Source organism: Lissotriton vulgaris, chromosome 1_1, assembly GCF_964263255.1.
Source record: "Lissotriton vulgaris chromosome 1_1, aLisVul1.2, whole genome shotgun sequence".
Classification (NCBI taxonomy): Eukaryota; Metazoa; Chordata; class Amphibia; order Caudata; family Salamandridae; genus Lissotriton; species Lissotriton vulgaris.
Genome location: NC_141685.1, coordinates 661,967,000 through 661,988,996, shown reverse-complemented (window position 1 = coordinate 661,988,996; position 21,997 = coordinate 661,967,000). Strand labels below are relative to the sequence as shown.

The following is a 21,997-nucleotide window of genomic DNA, read 5'->3' as shown; positions in this document are numbered from 1 at the left end:
TAGCTAAAATGCTGAATTTGCATTGTTTGTGGACGCTTTGTAATAAATGAGTTTGCGTACATGTTCAGTTTAGTTGCAAAGTTTAATCTGCTTTAACAAACAATGTGAAGTGTTTGTTTCTTAGCACAATAATTAATCACCTTTAGAGGATAAACATTAGAGGTCCATTTGTATGTTTTCTGCAATGGACGCTATGATAGATATGCTGCACGTTAAGTAAGTAAATAGATGTTCTTGTGAAATGCACAAACCAATTATGCATGCTATATTATGCACATGAAGGGGCAATTTAACACATTGGCTTAAACAGCTGCCTACTGAAATTTAATGATGACATTGGTTTTAAAAAGTGTAAAACCAGCATCTAATTGCTCTCGGGGGCAGTGCTAAATGTTGATCTGTCTACAGCAATGCTTTTTTCTGGCATTGATGAATGGCATTGTTAATGGGAAAGGTTTACATAACCAGTGAAAGGATGCAGTAGTCACTGTAATGCAAGTAGCTGTTGATGTGCTGAAAAAGGAGATCTAAAACTATTCTTTATGATCACTGTTTAGCATTCTACTAATTAAAGATTTCATTTTCCTGTTAAGATGTTGGAAATGAATTCTGCCTTTGGTTAGCAGGAAGCAAGAATCCATATGTGTAATTAATATTCGATTGATTATTCTTAAATGCTAACTAAGTAATTTTCAGACCCTTGCATTTAAGTATGTCTAATTAATTAGCAATAGTGACTGAGGAGTGAACAATCAATATGCTATAGTGTTGTAGCCACTTTCTTAAAAATAGATTAAAAATGTAATTAATCATACATGGTACTAAACTAATCAGCACTAATGTGTCTTTGATAGAAAAGGAGACACTTGCCAAGGTTTTGGTCAGTCATGTGAGCACCACTTACATTTCGTTGCACCAACATTGAAATATGTAGTTTAAGTATGTGTGTAGGTAGCTGGCTTTTATGTGATATATTGAAAATCTGATATACCATGTAAAGAGTGCAGGTGTTAGCTTAAGCGTGGATAGGTGCTTGCTATGCCATTGCAAAGTGCTTCCGATAGGGGTTAGTGTGGCCAAGCAGCCTTAGGCTTAACACAGAGGAGGGAAAGGCATCTGCAAATACACACAATGATCAATAAATGACACACGCAACTCTAGAAGGAGATCCACAACACTTTATATAAATAGCAAATATCTTTATATATGTTTAGGCATAAGAAAAAAATTGTTCATGTAAGTACATGTTCAAATATAAATTATTTTCACTTCATAAAAAGGACACATAGCAATTTTTCGGTTCTGCTATGTTATCCTATGGAAGGGAGAAAAAGTTCTGCAAACAGGTACAGTACAGCGACTTACGGGACCAATCTCCGGGCTCTGCGAAAAGAGGCTGTGGTCTCTGGCTAGGCAGTGAGTTGAGCTTTACTAACAGTGGGGCTCGGGCCTCACAATGTTCAGGGACATAGCGACACCTTTGGTCTTTTTCTCCACGTCCCAGAGAGGACAGGTGCAGCAGTGTCCTTAGGCGTCAATTTTGTTCTTACTGGAGCAGTCGCAGTTGATTGGGCCTATGTGCAGAAGCTTCTGGCGACATTGGAGGGTCAACAAAGGGTGAAACCATGATAGATTCAGGCTCTGGAGGGCTGGGGGACCCAGATGACACTGATGGCCAACTTCGACTTGGACTTGGAGTGACGTGTGCAGTGGCTGCTTCAGGTGTTGGGTTTTGGAAGTTCCGGGGTCCTCCGAGTTCTTTCTTTTAGAGTTGCTGCAAGATGGAGGAGAAGGAGCAGTTCCTCTGTCCCATGAGAGGTATTGGTTCTTTATCGAAGGCAAACAGCCCTCCCAAGTTGCTGGAGTCAAAAACTGCAGGACAGTTTTTTGCAAGGGATGGAGACAGGCAGGCAGGGTTGGTAAAAGGCCAGCTGCTTCTTCTCTCCTCTCTGCTTTTGTGGCTCTTCAGTGTCTTCTCTCTTCTTACGTCATCAGGATCTGCTTCTCTGGTGCCAGGGACTCCCCATAATACTGACTTTAGGGGTGTTAGAGGGGTGTATGATAGTAACCAATGGTCCACTGATCCTAGGGATCACTTTGCCCCTTATATGACCAATTCCTGTCGGAAGTGGGCATAACCCAGACTAAAAATTCATAAGTATGCCATCATAAAGATGTCTACTTCTGAAAAGTCATGTCCATTTTGCGCTAGACCCCCTTAGGGGATGGTACTAGCCTAGAGAAGACACACCTACCTGACTAGCTAATTCCCCGACCTTTTCATGTGGCAAGGGGGCATGGACAAAGGGGTTGGCCTACTCTCCTGTGAGGGGAAATCAGATTTGCATTTTAAAGGTTGCAGCCCTTTGAGACTTGCTGCCCAAGGAAGACTAACCACCAAATTATCCTACACCCTCTTTCTGGACAGACGTTTGTTCTGGGTCTCCTGAGAGTAGAGGCTCTCACCCTAGGAGATTAGAACAGTGTCTCTGGTGACAGGTTGGCAGAAACCAGTCAGCAAGCTCACCAGAGGCTGGTAGGTTTTCAGATGGTACTTCTAAGGTGTCCTCTGAGTGCATGTATTGGTAAATACATCCCTGGAATCAGTGGGTTTATCAATACAACTTCTTTGATACCAAACATCCCTATTTTTAGTAAAGCCATCGTGTAGCTTGGGAACTCACTTTCATCTGTGTCTAGCACATGTTTTAAAATGCCTTCCCAGTTCCCTTGCGCTGGTAGTAATAGAACTGAACAGTACTGGGGCATATCTACTCATGCAGATATTCCCTCACATGTAATATTCAGCACCCTGCCTTAGGGCTGTCAGGTCTGCTGTAGGGGTGACTTACAAATCTCACATGCAGTGTTAGGGGACATTGGCACACAGGGATGTGTGACATATTGTGTTTTTATTTTTGTTTGCACCAAGACACGCAGCCTGCATGTGCTGGGTGGGTGAGGGGTCCCTTAGGCTGGCACAATTTATGATGTAGCCCTTAGGGGCCCTCTTTAGGACCTCAGGCCCTAGGTACCAGGGTACCATTTACTAGGGACTTACAGAGGGTGCTCTGGCACACACAGGGGACCTGGTTAGCTGGAACCTCTGTGCACTTTCAGTCAAAATCACATCACTTACCAGGCAAAAGTGGGGGTGACCATGTAAAGAAAAAGGGGCACTTTCCTACACTGTGTGCTGTATATGATGAGAAGCAAAGGGAAATACTGGTAGGTGCATCAAGTGATGTCCAGAGTGACATTTCAGTGATTCAAACATGTGACCAGAAGGTCATTCTGTTGTCAACTGCCTCACCTTTATGGATGACTGATATTTCTGTCTCCAAAGTGAATTTCCATATGGAAGTACATGTGAAATTGTATGTGAAAGTCATCAGGTCAAGTTTAGTCATACCCTACATTTGAAAAATGTTAGCCTTTTTAAGTATCAGAATGGTCTATTAAAAAAAAATTGTGTGTGGTAATTATTCTGTTGGTTATTTGACCACATGCCATTAAATCAGGAATGCACTTGATGGAATTAATATTGATGTTAACTTGAAATTTAATTGATGAATATTTAAAATAAAAAAGGACTATTTTCCAATTCACCATCGGTTTGGGGCACCAAAGCTCAAATTAAGAGTAAACAAAATCTCTAATAAGGGTATGGAAAGTATTCATGCTTAAGATTGTATTTGTGAATTTAGAAAGTACATTAATATGGTGGAATTTAAACATTCACAAATGTAATAATAGGAACACTTTTGTGGGTGTTTATTGGTGGCTCAACATTTTACAGCTGGTGAACTTCCACATACTCATAGGTAGTCAACAACAATTTGCAAATAATGTCTCACCCTGCAAAGGTATACAAGTTTACTCTATTAAAGGGTTGAAATAAGTGTGTTACCAGGATTTAAATGGAGATGTAGCTATTCATACTAATGGATTTGTTGCTTCCAGCATTTCTCCATTGAGAAACAATGCTTTCACGATGAAGAAATACAAAAATGCTACACTGCGTTAATGCATGTTTTCATTACAATCTCGTCGTCACAAATTTCCAACTGTAAATTCTGCATGCATGAAAGTTACTCATGTGAGTCCTCCTAGAAAATGATGACTATCATAGTTTTTTCTGAAGTACTCCTGAAATTCCTTGAGAGATCAAAAAAGTTCTGAGTTTTGCTGCAAACATAGAGAAAAAGCACTTCTGGTTGAGAAAGTGGAAACAAGTGATTTATCTGTGAAGATGTAAACAAGTGTGCAGCTCACATTTCATACTTCTTTCTGAGCAAATATTTAATAGTAAAATTAAAATTCATTTCTTACTCTCTTGCCGGGAGGACCAGGTGGACCAGCCTCACCAGAAGGACCAGGAGGACCCTGTAGAATTAAAGAAATACTTAATTAATCATGATTGAATATGGTGCACAAGAAATTACAATTTACTACTCTTTCTTAAAATGTTTCATTACAGACAATACAGTAAATAAGCTTACTAATTCATGGTTCCTTACTTTCCAGCATTTCAACAGCATTAAGTTGAATTTAATATTAACATCAGTAACAAATTGATTTGGGGGTGCCAAAGAACAGGTGATGCTTAAAGGAGTTAATATTATATTTCAAATACAAACACACATGGGGTTAATACCAGTCACTTATATTGGAGGGCCTTTGAAGATAAGGTATCTGAAGACACCAAAAAGAGTGAATGCTGGCATTTTACTTAATCAGCAGCACCACCAAGATATCATCAAGAGTTTAAAACGAAAAAGATTAAGTAATCCGATCAGCTTCCTACCCAAAGAATTACTAGGACAACCAATAATCGTGAGACCAGTGTGGGGAAATAATGGGGATTAGTAGGGATATTCAAATTGAGGACCTTAGAAGTTGAGGAATATGATTACACCAACAGGGGAAATGCTGGGGTTTATTCCAAACAGCATTGTTCAAGCAGGTGCCATTGCTATTAAAATATCATCAAGAACACAGGCACTGTAGTACAAACAAAAATGGGCTTAGATATTTTTATGAGACAAGACTATTGTGTGGATTGAATATCTTAGGATCGGCATCAATGTCCTCTAAAGTTTCATGAAAGAGTTTTCTCTCGGATCAAAGTCCTCAGTGTACTATCTATCTGTCTTCAGAAAATTTATTTCTTCAAAAGCAATAATTAGTGAGGGTCATTTTGCTAGCGCAACATCAGGTCCAATGTATGCCTAAAGAGTGCCCTGTTACATTTTAAATAAGGTCAATAAGACTGGAACGCATCAAACATTGCTCAGATAAATTACAACAAGATCTGCAAAAACCATTTCAGGAGAGTTTACTTCATGTCAACAATACAAGCCAACTTAAAAGACATGGGGCCATGTGTACGACCGTCAGGTTTTACAACTAATAAATTGCGTTTTTTAGCAACTCATAATTTGTATGTCTCAAAACCTGATGTAAAGCAGTGTCTCAGACACTGTTTGTGATTCCCAAATTGGTTGCAGGGGACCTGTCTCATGAATATGAATGAGGCAGGTCACAATTTTCGACCCACTGGGAATTGTTGGCACTCGAAGGGAAGTGGCCTTCTGGGGTCAGCAGACCACCAGGTCTGAGAGCTTTTTAATGAAAGATGCTTTTTTTTTTTTAAATGCAGCCTGTTTTCATTAAAGGAAAATGGGATGCATTTAAAAAAAAAATGAAAAGTATTTTTTTCATTTCTTTAAAGTAGTCCTTGGGGCCACTGACAGCTCTGATAAAATGTTGCCACCACCATTTATGAAGGGGAAGGGGTACTTTGGGGACCCCTTCCTGTTTGCGAATGGCTTACCACTAATTTAAAATTGGTGGTAATATGCACATGTTTTGGGACTGCTTTCCCAGGTGCAAAACATTCATACATACCAATGCGACTCACTATTAGGAAGAGACGCCCTTTACATGCCCACTCCTAATAACGCCTTGCAAGGAAAATGCTAACTACCAGTATGCATCTGTTCTTGGCAGGTGGAGCTGCAGAGTTACACACTGTGCATAGATCGCCACCTAGTGTTGGGCCCGGATGTTTACAGTTTGTTTTTGTCCTGAAAAGTCTTTGGAAGTCACGGGATAGGTGACTCCTCCTTTGGACCACATTGCACATGGGCATCGGCTCCATCCTCAGCTCGTAAAATAGGATTGTACATAGGAAAATGCATTTAACCGGTCGCAAATGACAATATGGGCCATTTGCTACAGGTAAAATGAGTCGTGCATCTGGCCCTTAAAGTAAACTGTCCTCATTTGTGTGTGAAGCCTTATCTCCAAAGTCCTTACATCAACTTTCTCTCTTCATTTATCTTATCTGATTTTTTTTTAAATGACTGTAGCTTCTTTAAAGGCAATGAAGTGAATTGTGGAAATTCTTAAAGGACTATGAAGAGGTAAAAACATTTGGCATTGAATATACTGTGTTATCAATGTGTTTATCACTTTGGTAACTCAGTGAAATTCCATTACTAATCTCCTAACAGAAAAAAGATACTTGAGGAATACCAACAATCGTAGGCAGGATTTGTTTATTCCAGTGAGTAAAAGAACATAATGCTATGTTCAGAGAAGAATAGGGGAAGAGAGATATTAAAGTTCTTTTGAAATATTGCAAGAATGCAAAATATATTCTCACAATATATTTATTTGAGCATGCTGTGTCAAGTACATTTAACCATGCTTTGTTAGCATCAGAGCAGAGTTTAGATGCAAAATAGGTAGAAAGTTGTGAATTGAACCCAGGGATTATTTCTTCAAATCATTATTTTGCTTTATTAATGGCCCTTGTTTTAATTATGTTTATTTGATTGTTGCATGTAGCAGGAAAACAGCTCAGACACAACACAGGATGAGAAAATATCATAAGGAATAAGAATGGGTCAGAAGTAGTGGAAATGCAATTTTGACAAGGATGTAAATACCCTTATATTGAGTTTGAACCATCAGTCTGTGAAATTGTTTCGACTTTTACTGAGATACACAGTTTTGCCTCAGCAAAAATGGACCATAGTTTATTGAAATGATGCCATATAGAATGATTACCACTGTAAGACGCCTGATGCTATTATAGTGTAAGATAAACTCCATTAGTTCCCACTGCTAGCAAACCTTTATGCCTCTGTCCTGTAAAGGACATTGAATTTTGGATGTTATCAATACAACAAACACAAAAGATCTTTGTGTAACCAATGTGTTTATATATTCCAATTATTGAATTCATTTCCCTCTCTGGAATGTTTAAAGAGTGCCGCAATTTGTTATAAAGCTTTAAAACCTGAAAGTGCTAAAGTCTGCTAACAAGGGTGTGTTGTTTAAAACATGGCTGAGTTGTATTAATTTATCACAATGTGATACAATCATGTGAGTATGAGTACTTACAGGCTGGCCAGGCTCCCCATCTTCACCCTTGTCACCGGACAACCCATCTTGTCCCTAGGAAATGAAGGAAAACCATATTTAAGTATGAAATTATTTTGCTTTCAAGTATCATCTCATACATGCAAAGGAATGCATTTTCCTCAAAGGGAAGAACACATTAATGTATATGAATCGCCCCATGAGGCAGAGGAGATGGAGCAGCTCAATGAAGAATCATTAACACTATTTCTAGAAAATAAAAGGCAAACTTTCTCTCATTTAAGTATAAATAGGTGAAATAAGCTTTCACAACAGAAAAATAAACAAGAGTAGATATGTAATTACAACCTTTTCTAGAGTCAGAGGAAAATGAGTACCTGGACAGAAAAATAAGAATCTTTCTTCTCTATGCCAACATTTCTGGGTAAACATCATGTTGACTGTTGCTCATTTAAGTCAAAATTAGAACAAACATGCTTACTTTTTGTGAGAGAAAAATGATGGAAAAAAGAAAGATAGACTTTAATTTTAGTTCTGAATATGAGTGGCTCCCAATTTAAAAGGCCCTCAAATCATTTCATCTTTGTGTGCTTCCTAATAATACTGTAGATTTATAATATTCAACATATCATTTTATTCTAGTTTCAATTATTGGACTTAGATAGATTTCACAAACTTACACCAGGACCAGGTTCTCCAGAAGGACCAGGATCACCAGGAAAGCCAACTGGACCCTAAAGACATAGGCAAAGAAAGTAGGTAAATAAAGTCATTCACATATGTGTAAGCAGTGTCCCTATTATAGCAATCCTGTATACATATAAGTTCAGGAATTAAGTAATTTATTATAAATAAATCAACCAAAAATAAAGATAGCATCTACCCCTGTGATCCACATGACTGTAATTTCACAACACGTTTAAATATTGTTTGTGGGATAATGGCTAATATGTATATTATTGTGGAAGTGCCACCCGAGTAGTTTTCTTGTGATGTTTCAGAATCTAGATATTTGTACCCCATCCTATACCAGAACAAAGCATTTTTCAAGCTATTATGTGCTCCCTTCTGAAAGGGGGAAATAGTGGACTTTATTTGCAATTTTTAATATTTACATTTTTTCTAGAAATGTGTCTGATGGATATTTCATGAGATTGTCTTTAGAGCAGACAATGCAATTTGAGGAATTTTGCCTATCTCTATAAAGAGGTGTTGTTTAAGGATGTGAAACAATTCAGTTGGGTTCCTCAGCAGCAACATATATGAGTTTGGCTTACCTCTTAAACATTCATGCTTTGCAAGGGTTATATGTGAATTTTCAATGCATAGTGGAAAGGAAGCAGAAAGCAAGACAGTATAAGACAATTGATGTATCAGCTCAAAGTACTCAGAATAATCGTGATATACTTAAAAGAAAGTGGCATTAATTATGGATAAGGGAAGAGGTCTGTCCAGTTGAATACCAAGTAGTATTAGGTCGCTTTTCTTCAGGTTAATTCCACAGATGTTTCAGTTGCATTGAGGACTTAGGCTCAGTGGGGGAATGTTCTAGTGGTTAAGTGCCAGTACAACATACATATTATGTCATACATGAGGCAGTGCATTTGGTGGATGTTGTAAGTATATGTTAAATTATTAGAGAGAGGGCATAAGTTAGGGCCTGATTTAGAGGTTGAACAACGGATAATCTTTTCCAAACATGACGGAGCACCCTGTCTGCTAAACCCCAGGCCGTCTGCCTCATTTAGACTCGGGGGGACAATAAGTATTCCATCAACAGAGCCCGTCAGCACCACCGACAGAAGACTTCTTCCAACAACCTAAGGATTTTACACTGTCCATCCCATCTAGGTTGGATAGTATAAGGTCTTGTGTAACAGGAAAACCTGATGGTAAGTAAAAGTAACAAAGCAATAGTGCCCCCAAAACACAGGGAGAAAACTACCAGGGTATGTAGGCCATTGGTCATTTTATAAAACAAACTCCTGCTCCGGGAGGTTGCTGTTGAAAAGGTGAAAGGTTTGATGGTCAGCCATCAAGACAGAAGGCACTGAAATGTTCCAATATTCACAGGAACTACTATAAAGGCTGTTCTGGTCAATGTAGAGAGTGGTCTGCTGGTGTGGCAGTTGACTATAAATTTGGTAGGCGGATGTCCCGTGGGATGGTATAGTAAGTAAGTAAAAGCTTTATTCGATTTTAGAACTGGATAAAATCATAAAAGCATTCAACATGTTATACAGTTTCATCATATTTAACATGAAAACAAGCTAAAATCAATATTAAACGATTTAATTACGATTACCGAATAGAGTCTTATTATAACTACAGATGAAGAAATAAAAAGTTTGGGTGCTGCCCGTTAACAATATATTTTCAGAATTAGAAACAATTAGACAGTTCAAGACTCCAGGGAAAAATATTATAATACAACATTGAGACTATGGTTGGTCGTAAGAACATCGTATTTAAAAAAGAAATTTAAGTAACATAGCAATACTTTTGGCATTTGATGCAGTTTCTAGATGTTGTAAAACCAGAAACACGGGTCGGCATCTCCTTAGACCTTGAGTCAGCAATATTGGCAGTAACCAGTGTTTGCGTGGTACATCATAGAACTTACAGAACAGTACTACATGAATGTTAGATTGTTCCAAGATACCATTGCATGGACACCTAATAATTGAGGAAGACCAGTCTTGTGTCCTCGGAAATGTAAGCAGGCGAAAGAGGGTATTAAATCTAAACCGTGTCAACATATATTTTTCATAGTTGGTCAAACTATACGTTAGATACGGTTGAATACCCTGGTTACATTGAATGGTTGAAGGGATGGTATAGATATTGCCCTGCAGCATCTCAATGGAGTACAGACCATCTGCCAAATTGTAAATCAAGCCCTAAACATGGCAGAGTTAGAGTGGAACCTGCTCATGTAATGAGACAGCCTGTCATTAAAGGATGACCATGAGAGGATTGAAAAGGTGGCACATGATGTCAGTGTCCAATCTGAGGACATATTCCAGGAGTTAATAGTAGAAAAGCAGAAATACTATGAGAAATATGCTCTTATGTGTGTCCGTTTTGGCTATAACATGTGGCATTCCAGTAGCAGATGATATTGAGATAGCCAGTTACAAATGCTTATGATGGGAAATAGATGGGAAGAGGAAGAAGAGACAGTATGTAAGCCCATCTGAGGAAATGTCAGCATGTTAATGTAAGGTGAGTGGAATATAATGAGCTCTTAAAGGGATATTCTTGTGGAAGATGTGAATGACGCTGGGGGGGGGGGGGGGGCAATAAAGAACCAAATAAAGTTGATCAATATGACAGGAGTATAGCCTGATACATTTCTATGTGAGCGATGCCTATCTTAGCAGAGTTGCAAAGAGTATGCAATGGTTGACGGTATCAAAGATGTAGCTAGATTACATCATGAAGGAGGTTAGGTGATTGTGATGGGGAGTGGTATGAAGCCCAAAATATACGAGGCACTCACATCAACATGTGGTCTTCTCCAGCCTGACTTCAGGGTATTACAGATGGTATAGCTACTAGTGGTGTGGTCAATGGTAATTATTTAGGTAAGGAGAGAATTGGGTCACTTTTGAACTAATTGGGTAGATTTCAGTGAATTGTAAGCAGTATAATAAGTGAGTTAAATGGAGGGCTATGGATAGATAGACCCCTTTGGTGATTTGTGTGATGCATCGTCATTAGCTGCTCCTTTGTTACTGATTTCTGAATAAAATCACGGTATAGAGTTGTACAGAATTGCCATCTCCATGTTCCAATTGATATTTAACTGTTTAACCACTTACAAAACTTTTCGTAATATATGACTCACTGTTTGTTATATTTCCACAATCATAAATCAACCCTATATTATAATCTTAGTCTTAACAAAACACTCAAAAGTGGGATGTAGCAGAGTGTCTATTTTATGTATCTTTTTTAAAAAACTGACATTGGCTACTGGTGAGGCTCTTACATACAAAGAGTGGAAACACCTAAATAACCTATGGCTCCTCTCTATGTAGGAGTGGAAAGTGTAATTCTCTTGTCCTTAGCAACATACATCATATACTTGAATAATCTTTTAATCCAACCCTGACCCTGACTAAAAGAAACATGCAGCAATTACTTCATCACTAAATGATAATCTGTCAGTTTCAACATCCTAAGCAATTACCAGGCTGTCCACTCCTGACAGCTCTACATCAAATAATATAACGAGTGTTCAATGAGCAACTCAAGGCGCATAACAAGGGTGATAACCTTTTTACAAAACTAGCAGTCAGCCTTTAGACAAAGTCAGAAGAACACATTCTACACTTGCAAATATCATAGAAGACTTTCTTACTAATGGTGAAGAACATCATCCATTGACGTACTTATGGGCTCTTACGGAAATTAACTCTATGACAATAATGTCCCTCACAGCTTCTAAATAGAAATTCATTGAAGAATACAAAATATATATTTGATTCAGCATCTTATTGATGTGAGTGCCTATGTGTGTGTGTGGAGGTGTGTGTGCATGAGGGTCTTTAGATACGTGTGATGTGGTTCACTTACTGGATTTCCTTTAGGACCATCTTCACCAGGTGGTCCTTTGGGACCAGCAGGTCCAGCAGCTCCAGGTGGACCAGCTTCCCCTTTCTCTCCTCTTTCACCTTTAGGGCCCTGCAAAATGTAAATGATGTATAATGTATCAAAGTTTGTGAAAAACTAAATGTAGGACATTTATCATGCACTTCATTGATTCTTACCAGAAAATGTTAATTCTACCACAATAATCCTAACATAACTTTTTCTGATTGCAAATCAGTTGCATTCATTATTTTACAAATAAGAATAAGGACTCAAATGAATAAAGAGTCACAGGAAATGCATGAATAAAGTACTTACATTTCTAATATCTTATATTTAAGCACACATTTCAATTGCCGTTGCTGCATACTTACTCCAATGCCCGTTTCTCCTGGCGGTCCGGGATTACCAGCTTCACCTGCCTCACCCTGATGGGAAAACATTAGATTGAATTAGTATCTAAACACTAAATATGTTTTGTTCCCTTTTATCCTTGCTAATATTTTAAAACTATTTCCAGACTCTGGATTTCAAAGTAATGGAACATTTATTGTGCAGCACCTCCATGGGATAATTCAACAGCACAGAAGTACAAACGAATAAAAATATGATTAAGGAACTCTAGATTTTAACTTCACAATTCAATCAATTAAGGAACATAGTTGTCTTGGTAAGGTTCTCTAGAGGATTAAACATTGAAAAGCACAACATCATGTGGAGATCTTTTAAATGCATTGAATTGTGTGATGGCAGGTAGAGCTGTGAGCAATGAGAGCAAGATGTTTTGACTCTTCGTCATGTTTCCATTTGTGATGTGATCGAGTTCCCAAATGCCTGTAGGAAAATTCAACCTTATAACCCAACGAATTGTACATTGAAACTGTAGTCCCAATAGAAAAATAATTGTTGAAACTTTTCAAATATTAACCCAGAGGAATCGTTCTATGATCCCTCTGGTGTCCAACAGGTGAAGGATTGGATTGCACTAATACACATTCTCCAAGTTCTTCGGAGATGTCTGAAAAGGCTCTCTCATGTCTGAGGATAGTGTTCACCTATAAAAGCACAATCTTGCTTATCATGGAAGTAAATTAATGTGGTAGGTAATTGAATGTTTAAATTATATACAGGAATAAATATGTTCCTTTTCTTTTAAATAGTTTTTCAATCTTTTTAATCTCTGCATGCGCAACTGCGGTTCCTGTATGTAAGAGCTAGCCCGCCTGGACATGTCAGCGCACTAGCTGTTTTCTGTCCAGATCTTTAAAGCACGCAATGGCACGACCGCGCTGCGGGTGATGTGATTAATGCCCTAGCCATACCGCTCTGCCGAACTTGCTTTATCACTGATGAGAGCTGAAACATTATCAGCTTCCACTTTGCACTTTGCAAAACTTCTCTTTTAAATAGTTTTTTAAATCTTTTTAATCTCTGCATGCGCAACCGCAGTGCCCGTATGTAAGAGCAGGCCCACCTGTACAGGTCAGCGCAGTAGGTGTTTTCTGCCCAGATCTCTAAAGCATGCAATGGCGCGACTGCGCCACCAGCAAGCCCATCTGCCTGTCTGCGGGCATACCTATCTGCGCACGTCTGCGTGCAAAAGCAAGCCCGTCTGCGCCCGTCAGTGCCCAGAGTGCACCCAGCACCAGGACCACTACCCATTTTTCCCCCCAAAGCTACAAAAGAGATCACCTACTCAGTTGCAATACCAGTGAGTGCCACATCCCGACCATACTGATAGAGTATGGGAACAAAGGTCCAATTAAATGTAATTTGTGTGGCCTTACAGCTATGTATTCGCTTAGCAAATATACATCTGATCAAGCCAACAAGGGTACTGCCCCTCTCTCTGGCAACACCAACTTACCAAGACACCAGTCCAGCGATCACCCATACAGGTGGCAGCACCGCTCAGTGCTCTACTGCAGATCCAGTTAGGTGTATTTTGCTGAACACTAGATCTGTGATAAAGCATAGATATGAATTTGAACCTGATTGGAATATCTCTATTCCTGCGGGTTATCAAGAAGCCTTTGCAGAAAGGCAAGGGAAAAAACGGGAGGGTATAGCTAAATAATATATCGGTCTTATTATAAAGTTGGGATTGAGCGCACTCAACAACTGGAAGCGAAGGTTGTGATTTTTAACAGTAAAAGTAACAACTCCCTGTCTTTCCCAGGTCTACTTCTTATTTTACACACTCGCTCCAGACTCTCTTAGAATCTTGTTTTGATTCTCCTACTTTTACCATTCCAGAAGATTTCAATATCCACCTACAAGCAAACCACAACGTAGCTACTGCCATGTTGGTGGACTATTTTAGAGGATACAGTCTAACCCAGATTGTGTCTGAACCCACGCATAAGGCAAGCTATACCCTGGATGGCATATTTACTAATAACCCTAACATTGTGTTGGTTAATACACTGCCCTTGTATGGAATTGTTATAAAGCTATATATTTTAACATATTAATCCCTAGAACTAGCAGTCCCCATTGAAATTGATTACCCTGGGTCAAATCTCGACCTTGGAACAGAATTCAAAAAAGTTAATTGTAAGCAGTCCGTGCAAGGAACCCCCCTAAATATGTCTCTGACCCCAATTGGTCAGCTAGCAAATTTGATGACTGGATTAGGTCATCAGTAGGTCTGCTAGCTCCAGAAGTAAAAAAGAATTTTCAAAGAAACGAGGACTTTGCACCCTGGTATAACGCAGTTCTTAGACTCATTAGACTCAATAAATCCAAATGTAGATGTTTTGAACAGCATTGGAGGACAGATTACAGTGAGGACGGTAAAGGGGCCTATAATCTAGTTCTAGAGGAAAACAAGTCAGCTATAAAAAAAGCGAAAACTGTATTTTGTACAACAAAAATAAATGCCGCCAAAAATTCCTTGAAGGAGCTCTTTTAAACAGTGACGGTTTTATCTCAGCGGCAGCAGGATAAGCAATTTACACCTGACCAAAACTATGTTGATGAGATTGCTATCTTCTTTCAAACTAAAGTACAGACAGTCTATAACAAGACGTTACCTAATTCTATTGAAAAAAATGAAGATACCGTGGAGGATTATCCAACTCATAGCAGCTTGTCAAGGTTCTCTACTCTAACGATAGAGAAGGTAAATAATCTGTTACTACTGCCCAAGTCTGGAACTCCTACTGACCTAGATCCCCCTTCCATCTTGCATCGGTCTCTAGAAAAATCAGTGCTCTTAAACGAGGTTACCAGCTCGGGGACCTTTTCGTAGTCTTGGAAAAAGGCAAGTATTAGGCCTATCCTGAAGAAAGCCACTTTGGATCCTACTGAGGTGATACCATTTCACCTAATTTCAGGCCTTCCAATACCAGCTATAATTCTAAAAAAAATCAATTAACATGGAACTCACCAACTACCTAGATAGTAACAACCACCTAGATTCCCCCCAACATGGCTTCAGATCTCGCCATTCCACCAAGTCAGCCCTGATTATGGCCACAAAGGAGATCTGTAGAAAGATGGATGTGGGGGAACAGCCGTCCTCATCCTGCTTGACCTATCAGCAGCATTTGATACTGTTAACCATGCAGTACTGATGCAGCAGCTGAAAGTAATGGGTGTCAAAGATACACCCTAAACCTAACTATCATCTTTTATGGCATCCAGGGGACAGATGATCTATGGGGATAATCGCAAATCAGAAAACATCTGTCTCCCGTGTGGAGTACCACAGGGATCGGCTTTGTCTCCAACGCTGTTCAACATATACGTCACCCCTCTGGCCAGATTAATTAAAAATCATGGTTTTACGCTAATCTCATATGCGGACGATTCACAGATAGTTGTACCTGTCATGCAGAGGGTGGACGCCACAGCCGCTAGTATTCAGAATTGTCCATAATCCTTTATGGCCTGGATGAACCTAAACTTTCTCAAGCTTAACACTGAGAAGACTGAGGTCATTGAGTTTGGGCAGGGTCCTTCTGTATAGAGCCAATTGTGGTGGCCATCTGAGGTGGGTAACTGCCCCGTTCCTATTAAGGCAAGAAACCTTGGAATAATATTTGACAACGAATTAAAGTTTGCTAAACAAATCAATCATTTAACCTCCTCCTGTTTCTTCACACTAAAAATTGTGCGAAAAATCATGTCGTTTATTCCTTTGAACCTCAGGAAAACAGTAATAGGAGCTCTTGTCCTCTTGAAAATCAACTATGCTAATGCGCTATTTCTGGGAATTGACAAAGACAGACTGCCAAATTGCAGTCTTTGCAGAATGCAGCAGCAAGAGCACTACTTCATATTCCCAAATACCATCCCATGCTCGCCAGTATAAGGCAGCTTCAGTGGCTCCCAGTCCAACACCGATTAGAATTCAAAGCTATTTGTCTGGTGCATAAAGCACTATATGGTGGGGGAGCCACGGACATTCAGAATGTATTCTCTTGGTACTCCCCACGATGGAATCGTAGGTCAGCCAACACAGGGCTAGTACAGCCTCCTAAAATACTAAAATTATGGAATATGCTACCTACTACCACTAGACTACAGTCAAATAGGCCTCTTTTTAAGAAACTGGTCAACGAGCGAGCCTGTGCAATGGCAAAAAATCACTTCTAGAGCGAAGAAAACTCGACAATCGAGTGCTTTATAAGTATGTCAGTCAATACAGAAATATGTTTAATGTGCAGTTGCAAATTCTTTGAAGCGTGAAAATCTTTTTTCTTGTACCATTTGTCTTCCTATGTATAATTATCATTGGATTTAGTAAGATTCGCCTTTTATTTGGTTTGATCAACACAGATCACCCCACTGTGTCTAAGTAAATGAAAAACACTAACATACTATTTTTATTAAACAAACATAGCAGTTCTAACTACCACATCTATTGCTACTTTCACTCATGTAAAGAGACTGTGCTGAAAACATCATTTGGGTCCTTAATATGTATCTTGTACCATGATTTCTCAGAAGCCTTCTTTGTGAAAATAAAAGAACTCCAATGGAAAATGTGAGGCTGTGTGTGGTTTTAACTTGTATCTTTTAAAGTGTAATGCAATGTTACATAGGTGCACACCCTTATACAACTACACAGTATTCTCCAGGTTTTAGCAAGGACATATTTTGTTGTTTTTATGCTCTCATTCAGGGATTTTTGCAAGAAGGTATTATTCACTGTATTCACATGGGTCTCATGAGACAACAATAAATGAGATGTGGGTTTCAATATGCTAACAGTGCCCTTGCAGGAAGATAAGGCATATCTGAGAGATTCGTTCATAGCTAACGAAATTCCATGGAGAGTTGTGTTTCTCATTTGTTAATGGCATGCCACTTTTGCTATGGGCCTGGTTGGGAATTAATGATCAATAACAGATTGTGCTGGACTGAGCTTAGGAAATTGTTTCCAAATATTTGTGTCTGACTATTTGATTGTTGGAAATGTAAACAATGAAGAGTAGGTTGATGAGTGTCTTGATAAAACATTCTCCACTTCTTTGAAATGTTCTAATTAGCCCATCCTAATGCAGTCCTTCATAAGGAAGCTGGGAGACTCACATTGACGCCCCATTGGCATCGATTCAATGAACTCCTGTGTTTTAAGCAATATCCCAAACTTTGTTTTCTTACATCTATTATTAACGATTCAAATGGTTTTATTGAATGAAGCAATGAATGCTTTTATCAGGCAATTCAGAAGCTAACATTTATGTGAATTTACTTGCTACTTGTTAGGAATCTACGTGTCTATTATAGGCCACTTTCTCGGAAAGCTTCTAAAACATGCAAAATAAGTAATAAAGCCTTACAAGGAGACTTATTTGTATGAGTAAGAATTATAAAACAAAGGTGGAGGGTTGGCCTTTGAGCGGTCTGTCATGAAAATATCTTGAGCCTACTTAGTGTTGGAATGAGGTGATAGGACAAAAGTTATAACCAAGAACAGGCCTTATTAAGGAACCAAACTTATAAATTCAGTGTAATCAAGAACATATAACAAACATGGACTCCAAGATAGATGGTGCCTGGTTTGAAATGGTGGGGTACATTACAAATCTCAACCAGTTGTGGTGCAAGGGTAGAGATGAACCCACTAATTAAACAGCTTACTGACCCTACCCCACCATGAATGATAGGTGGCGGAGGTGTCTGGGGCATATATAGTATCACATCGTGTCTCATCAGATGTAATGGTATGGTGAAGCAGAGGTTAAGTGATATTGGAGAGAGTCGTTAAGAATGATTATGCAATTTTTCTCCTATAGAATGAATTTCATGTACCATTATAGCACGTCTAGAGATGCAGCTTAGTAGTAACATGTGATGAACAAAAAGGTTTGCTTGTGAATCTATTCAAAATGATAGATCTGTGTGCATTTTTTTATGTGATGCTCTCCTTATTCATGGGAGGTACATCTCTGTATTGTATAATTTGCTGACTTTAACTTTTTGTACCTTATGGGCAATGTCACAAAACAAAAGGATTCAATGAAAAGTTTACCCTAGTGAATTTTCATCGAGAGTGATAGACTTCTCCCTGATATTTATCCATGCTGTGCCTTGCTTGCCTCTGCTGTTTTGTTCAGTCAATTGACACAGGATCCACAGAAGGTGTTTAGAGACAGAGCTAAAAAAATGTATTCAACAAACGTTTTTCCTTAAGTAACTACCAATTTCAGGTCTCTCTATCTGTGTCAAATGTTATCTGATTGGAACCTAAATTTGAATTATTGATGGAATTGGCAATACGCATCTGAATGAGAAACTTAGTTAAAATTTCCAAAACCATTTAAAAAGTATGTGAGGGAAATAACAGTGTGTTTGTTTTCTCATGCACATCATACTTTATTCTGTGATTGCTTGTAACTCCACGTGTGTAGAATCAATCAACATAATTTTTATATTGAAATAAGCCACTAGCCAGTAGTGTACTATTACCTATAATGTGGTGAAAGTAGATTTTGTCATTTCTTGGACATTTTCCTATAAAATAAATTCATGGTTAAAGGGTCATCTCGTCTTATGAACCCCTCTCAAGCAGATTCTAACTGTCAACACTAAGTTAAAAATATGACCTCTCACCATTATCCTTTTGCTGATATCACATGTCAGTCTTGCCTACCTCCAATTGCATGCAATTTATTTAAAGCTTTTTAAATGTATTAATTTAGTACCACTTATAATAGCTTCTTCTGAATAGTTGCTGACTATTTTCCCATTTAAATACTAATAGTTTGTGAGTTCCAACTTGTAAACTTCCCTTTTTTTTGTTGACCTCCATCTTTTTAGATCTCAACTGTGAGGGAACCTCCTAAATGGAGTATCACTCCATATATGCTTTTGTTAAAATGGTTGTGATCAGTGGCTACAAGTACTCAACCTTTAATATAAGGTGTGTTGCTGCATAACCTGGTTAAGGGGCTTTATGCTCAGCCATTGATGTTATATTTCCTTGTATCCCAAGCACATACATTATATCAGTTTGGACTAATATCAATTCCTTTATCTGCTTTGACTTTTGCTATATTTCCCTCAACAGTCCTAGATTGGATTTGTGTTTTAACTATCCTATTATTCCATTTTAATTACTCTGTTTGCCAACTCCCATTACAAATCTATTCCCTAAATCATAGGATAATTTGGCAGAATTAGTCCTCTCCTAAGAAACGAAGGGGGCAGGGGAGCAATTTCCAAGAGATTATTAGCTACTTCCCTCTCACAAGTCTCGGAACATTATTCGCACAGAGACAAAGGGAGAACAGGCAGAAGTCTGGCAGTAGTCATAACAGGGACTTGGTTTGAAATCTCGGCGGCAAGAAAGCAGTTTTGGATGGCTGGAGCAGACAAAGGGTATGTCTTCCAAACGCTTGGTTGATGCTGACATTTTGAAGCTCGAAATGCTGTGTAGGGTGGTGGACCAGACTATGGGCTGTGCCTGGGAAGTATCAGTATTTGGTGGAGGGGTGATGTGACTTCTCTGGACTAGGAAGGAGCACTCAAGACTATGAATGTCAGTTATGGATAGTTCAGCACAATATCCACCCTTGCTGCTGGTGGTCTCAGGAGTCTTAAGGCAGCAAATGAAACAAGAAGTAAATTGTGCTTCATGTTTTTCTGTCTTCTTTCATTATTACTGCATATACTTCCTCTAATACCTGAGCAAGAATAAAATGGTTGAGATGCTACAGGTGTGGCAGTGGCATAAACAAGTGAAGTCATCTAGGTCAGAGAGAGGATAGTATTACTTCCGATACCCTTGTCATTCAGATGTTTTCACATCCATGGACAATATATATATATATATATATATATATATATATATATATATATATATATATATATATATATATATATATATATATATATATATATATATATATATATATATATATATATATATATATATATACACAACAAGATTGCCCAGATTAGAGACCGCACACTGCAGTTGGTAAGTATCTCACTTTATTTTACAAAGGCATCCAACTTGGCATCCCCTCATAGCGTCCCCGGCCTGACGCGTTTCGAATCCTTTATGATTCTCTTCAGGGGCCCGTGTTAGCAGCTTCAATTCAAACTGCCACTTTCTCCTGCTTGAGCTTTTATTTGATTGGCTTGAAATCTAGTGCGCCTTCTCAATAGGACAACGTCATTTGTATTTTCAGTACTCTGGGAGATGTAGTCCTTTTGTTTTATTATTTCACAACCCTCCAGTGGGTATATCTGCTAGCACGCACTTTGGGACATATTTGTGGCCCTCCATTGGGCTTAACAGATGACACTTTGGATGCCTACATTCCATGTGCCTTCTGCGCCCGTGACCAGGTGAGATTTTCACTCCTCGGGTCCTTTGATTCTCGGCGGTGCGTTGTCCCACGCGGCCTGGAACGTCCCCGGCCTGACGCGTTTCGAATCCTTTGTGATTCTCTTCAGAGGCCCGTGTTAGCAGCTTCAATTCAAACATCCACATTCTTCTGCTCGAGATTTTAATTAAAAGTAAACTGCACATGACAATTATACATGATCTGATCTGACCTAGTGTGTAACTTGTCTGTGATCTAGGACTGAGCCTCCAGTTAATTAAGTGGAGAATTTAGCAAGGTGTATTATTGCTCATGGTATGTTAAAAGTAACATGGTCAAAGAACACCTAAAATGCAGTTTGCATGTTTAAAATGGAATCTGAGTATAAAAAACTGTGAAAAAGCTGTAAATGAAGTAAACATTATGAATACTAATGCTCTTCACAAACCGATCAGTGTTGCACATGCACATGGTTTTTCTCTAACCACCTCAAACTTAACCCCAAAAAAACAGAAATCATTCTCTTCTCTCTTAGCAGCAACCAGCTCCCCATCCAAAGCTGGCTATCTGACCTAAATGCTCCTAACTGCTTGCTCTCCTTATCAAAGTCAGCAAAATCTCTTGGTTTCACTATTGACAACAAACTTACTCTGAATGACCACATAAAAAACTCAGGTAAAAGAGCTCTTTTCACTCTCCGACATCTTAATAAAATCAAACTCTTCATTCCAGCTGATGACTTTTAAGGGGTTGTCAAATCACTCCAAAATGTACTACGGCAACGCTATCCTCTCCGGTGCCCCCAAAGTACACCTTGCCCCCCTTAGATCTGTGCTCAACCTAGCTACCAGGCTAATCAGGGACTGCAAACATTTTGATCATATCTCCTCTTCCCTCAAAGCCCTCAATTTGCTCCCTGTTGAAGAAAGAGCCTCCCACAAGACTGCATGCATAACACACAAAGCTCTTCACCAACAAACCCCATTGTATCTTACAAATAAACTAAAAAAAGCAGGCTGCTCCCATACAATGAGAATCGCTAATGCCCTACTCCTTGTCCCCCTCTGTTAAAAAAGAAAACCACACAATTTTGGTCCTTCTCCGGGAACGCCCCTATGATCTGGAATGCTCTCCCTAGGGATTTGCGCTGTAACTCCTCCTACCTCATCTTTTAAAAAAAAAACTCAAATCGCACCTTCTCAACAAATATTGGGGTCCTAAAC

General features: G+C 38.9%; 1 protein-coding gene across 4 annotated transcripts in view; it reads right to left on the bottom strand.

Moving 5' to 3' along the window:
* The window catches only part of COL11A1 (collagen type XI alpha 1 chain), a 393,450-nt gene that overhangs the window by 55,610 nt on the left and 315,843 nt on the right, over positions 1-21,997 (bottom strand). For all 4 annotated transcript variants that reach the window (XM_086954309.1, XM_086954306.1, XM_086954313.1 and 1 more), the window contains 5 exons: positions 12,363-12,416; positions 11,974-12,081; positions 8,073-8,126; positions 7,414-7,467; positions 4,333-4,386 (listed from right to left, as the gene is read on the bottom strand). In XM_086954309.1, the coding sequence (XP_086810435.1) occupies positions 4,333-4,386; positions 7,414-7,467; positions 8,073-8,126; positions 11,974-12,081; positions 12,363-12,416 (324 nt within the window). The remainder of the gene's footprint in view (positions 1-4,332; positions 4,387-7,413; positions 7,468-8,072; positions 8,127-11,973; positions 12,082-12,362; positions 12,417-21,997) is intronic.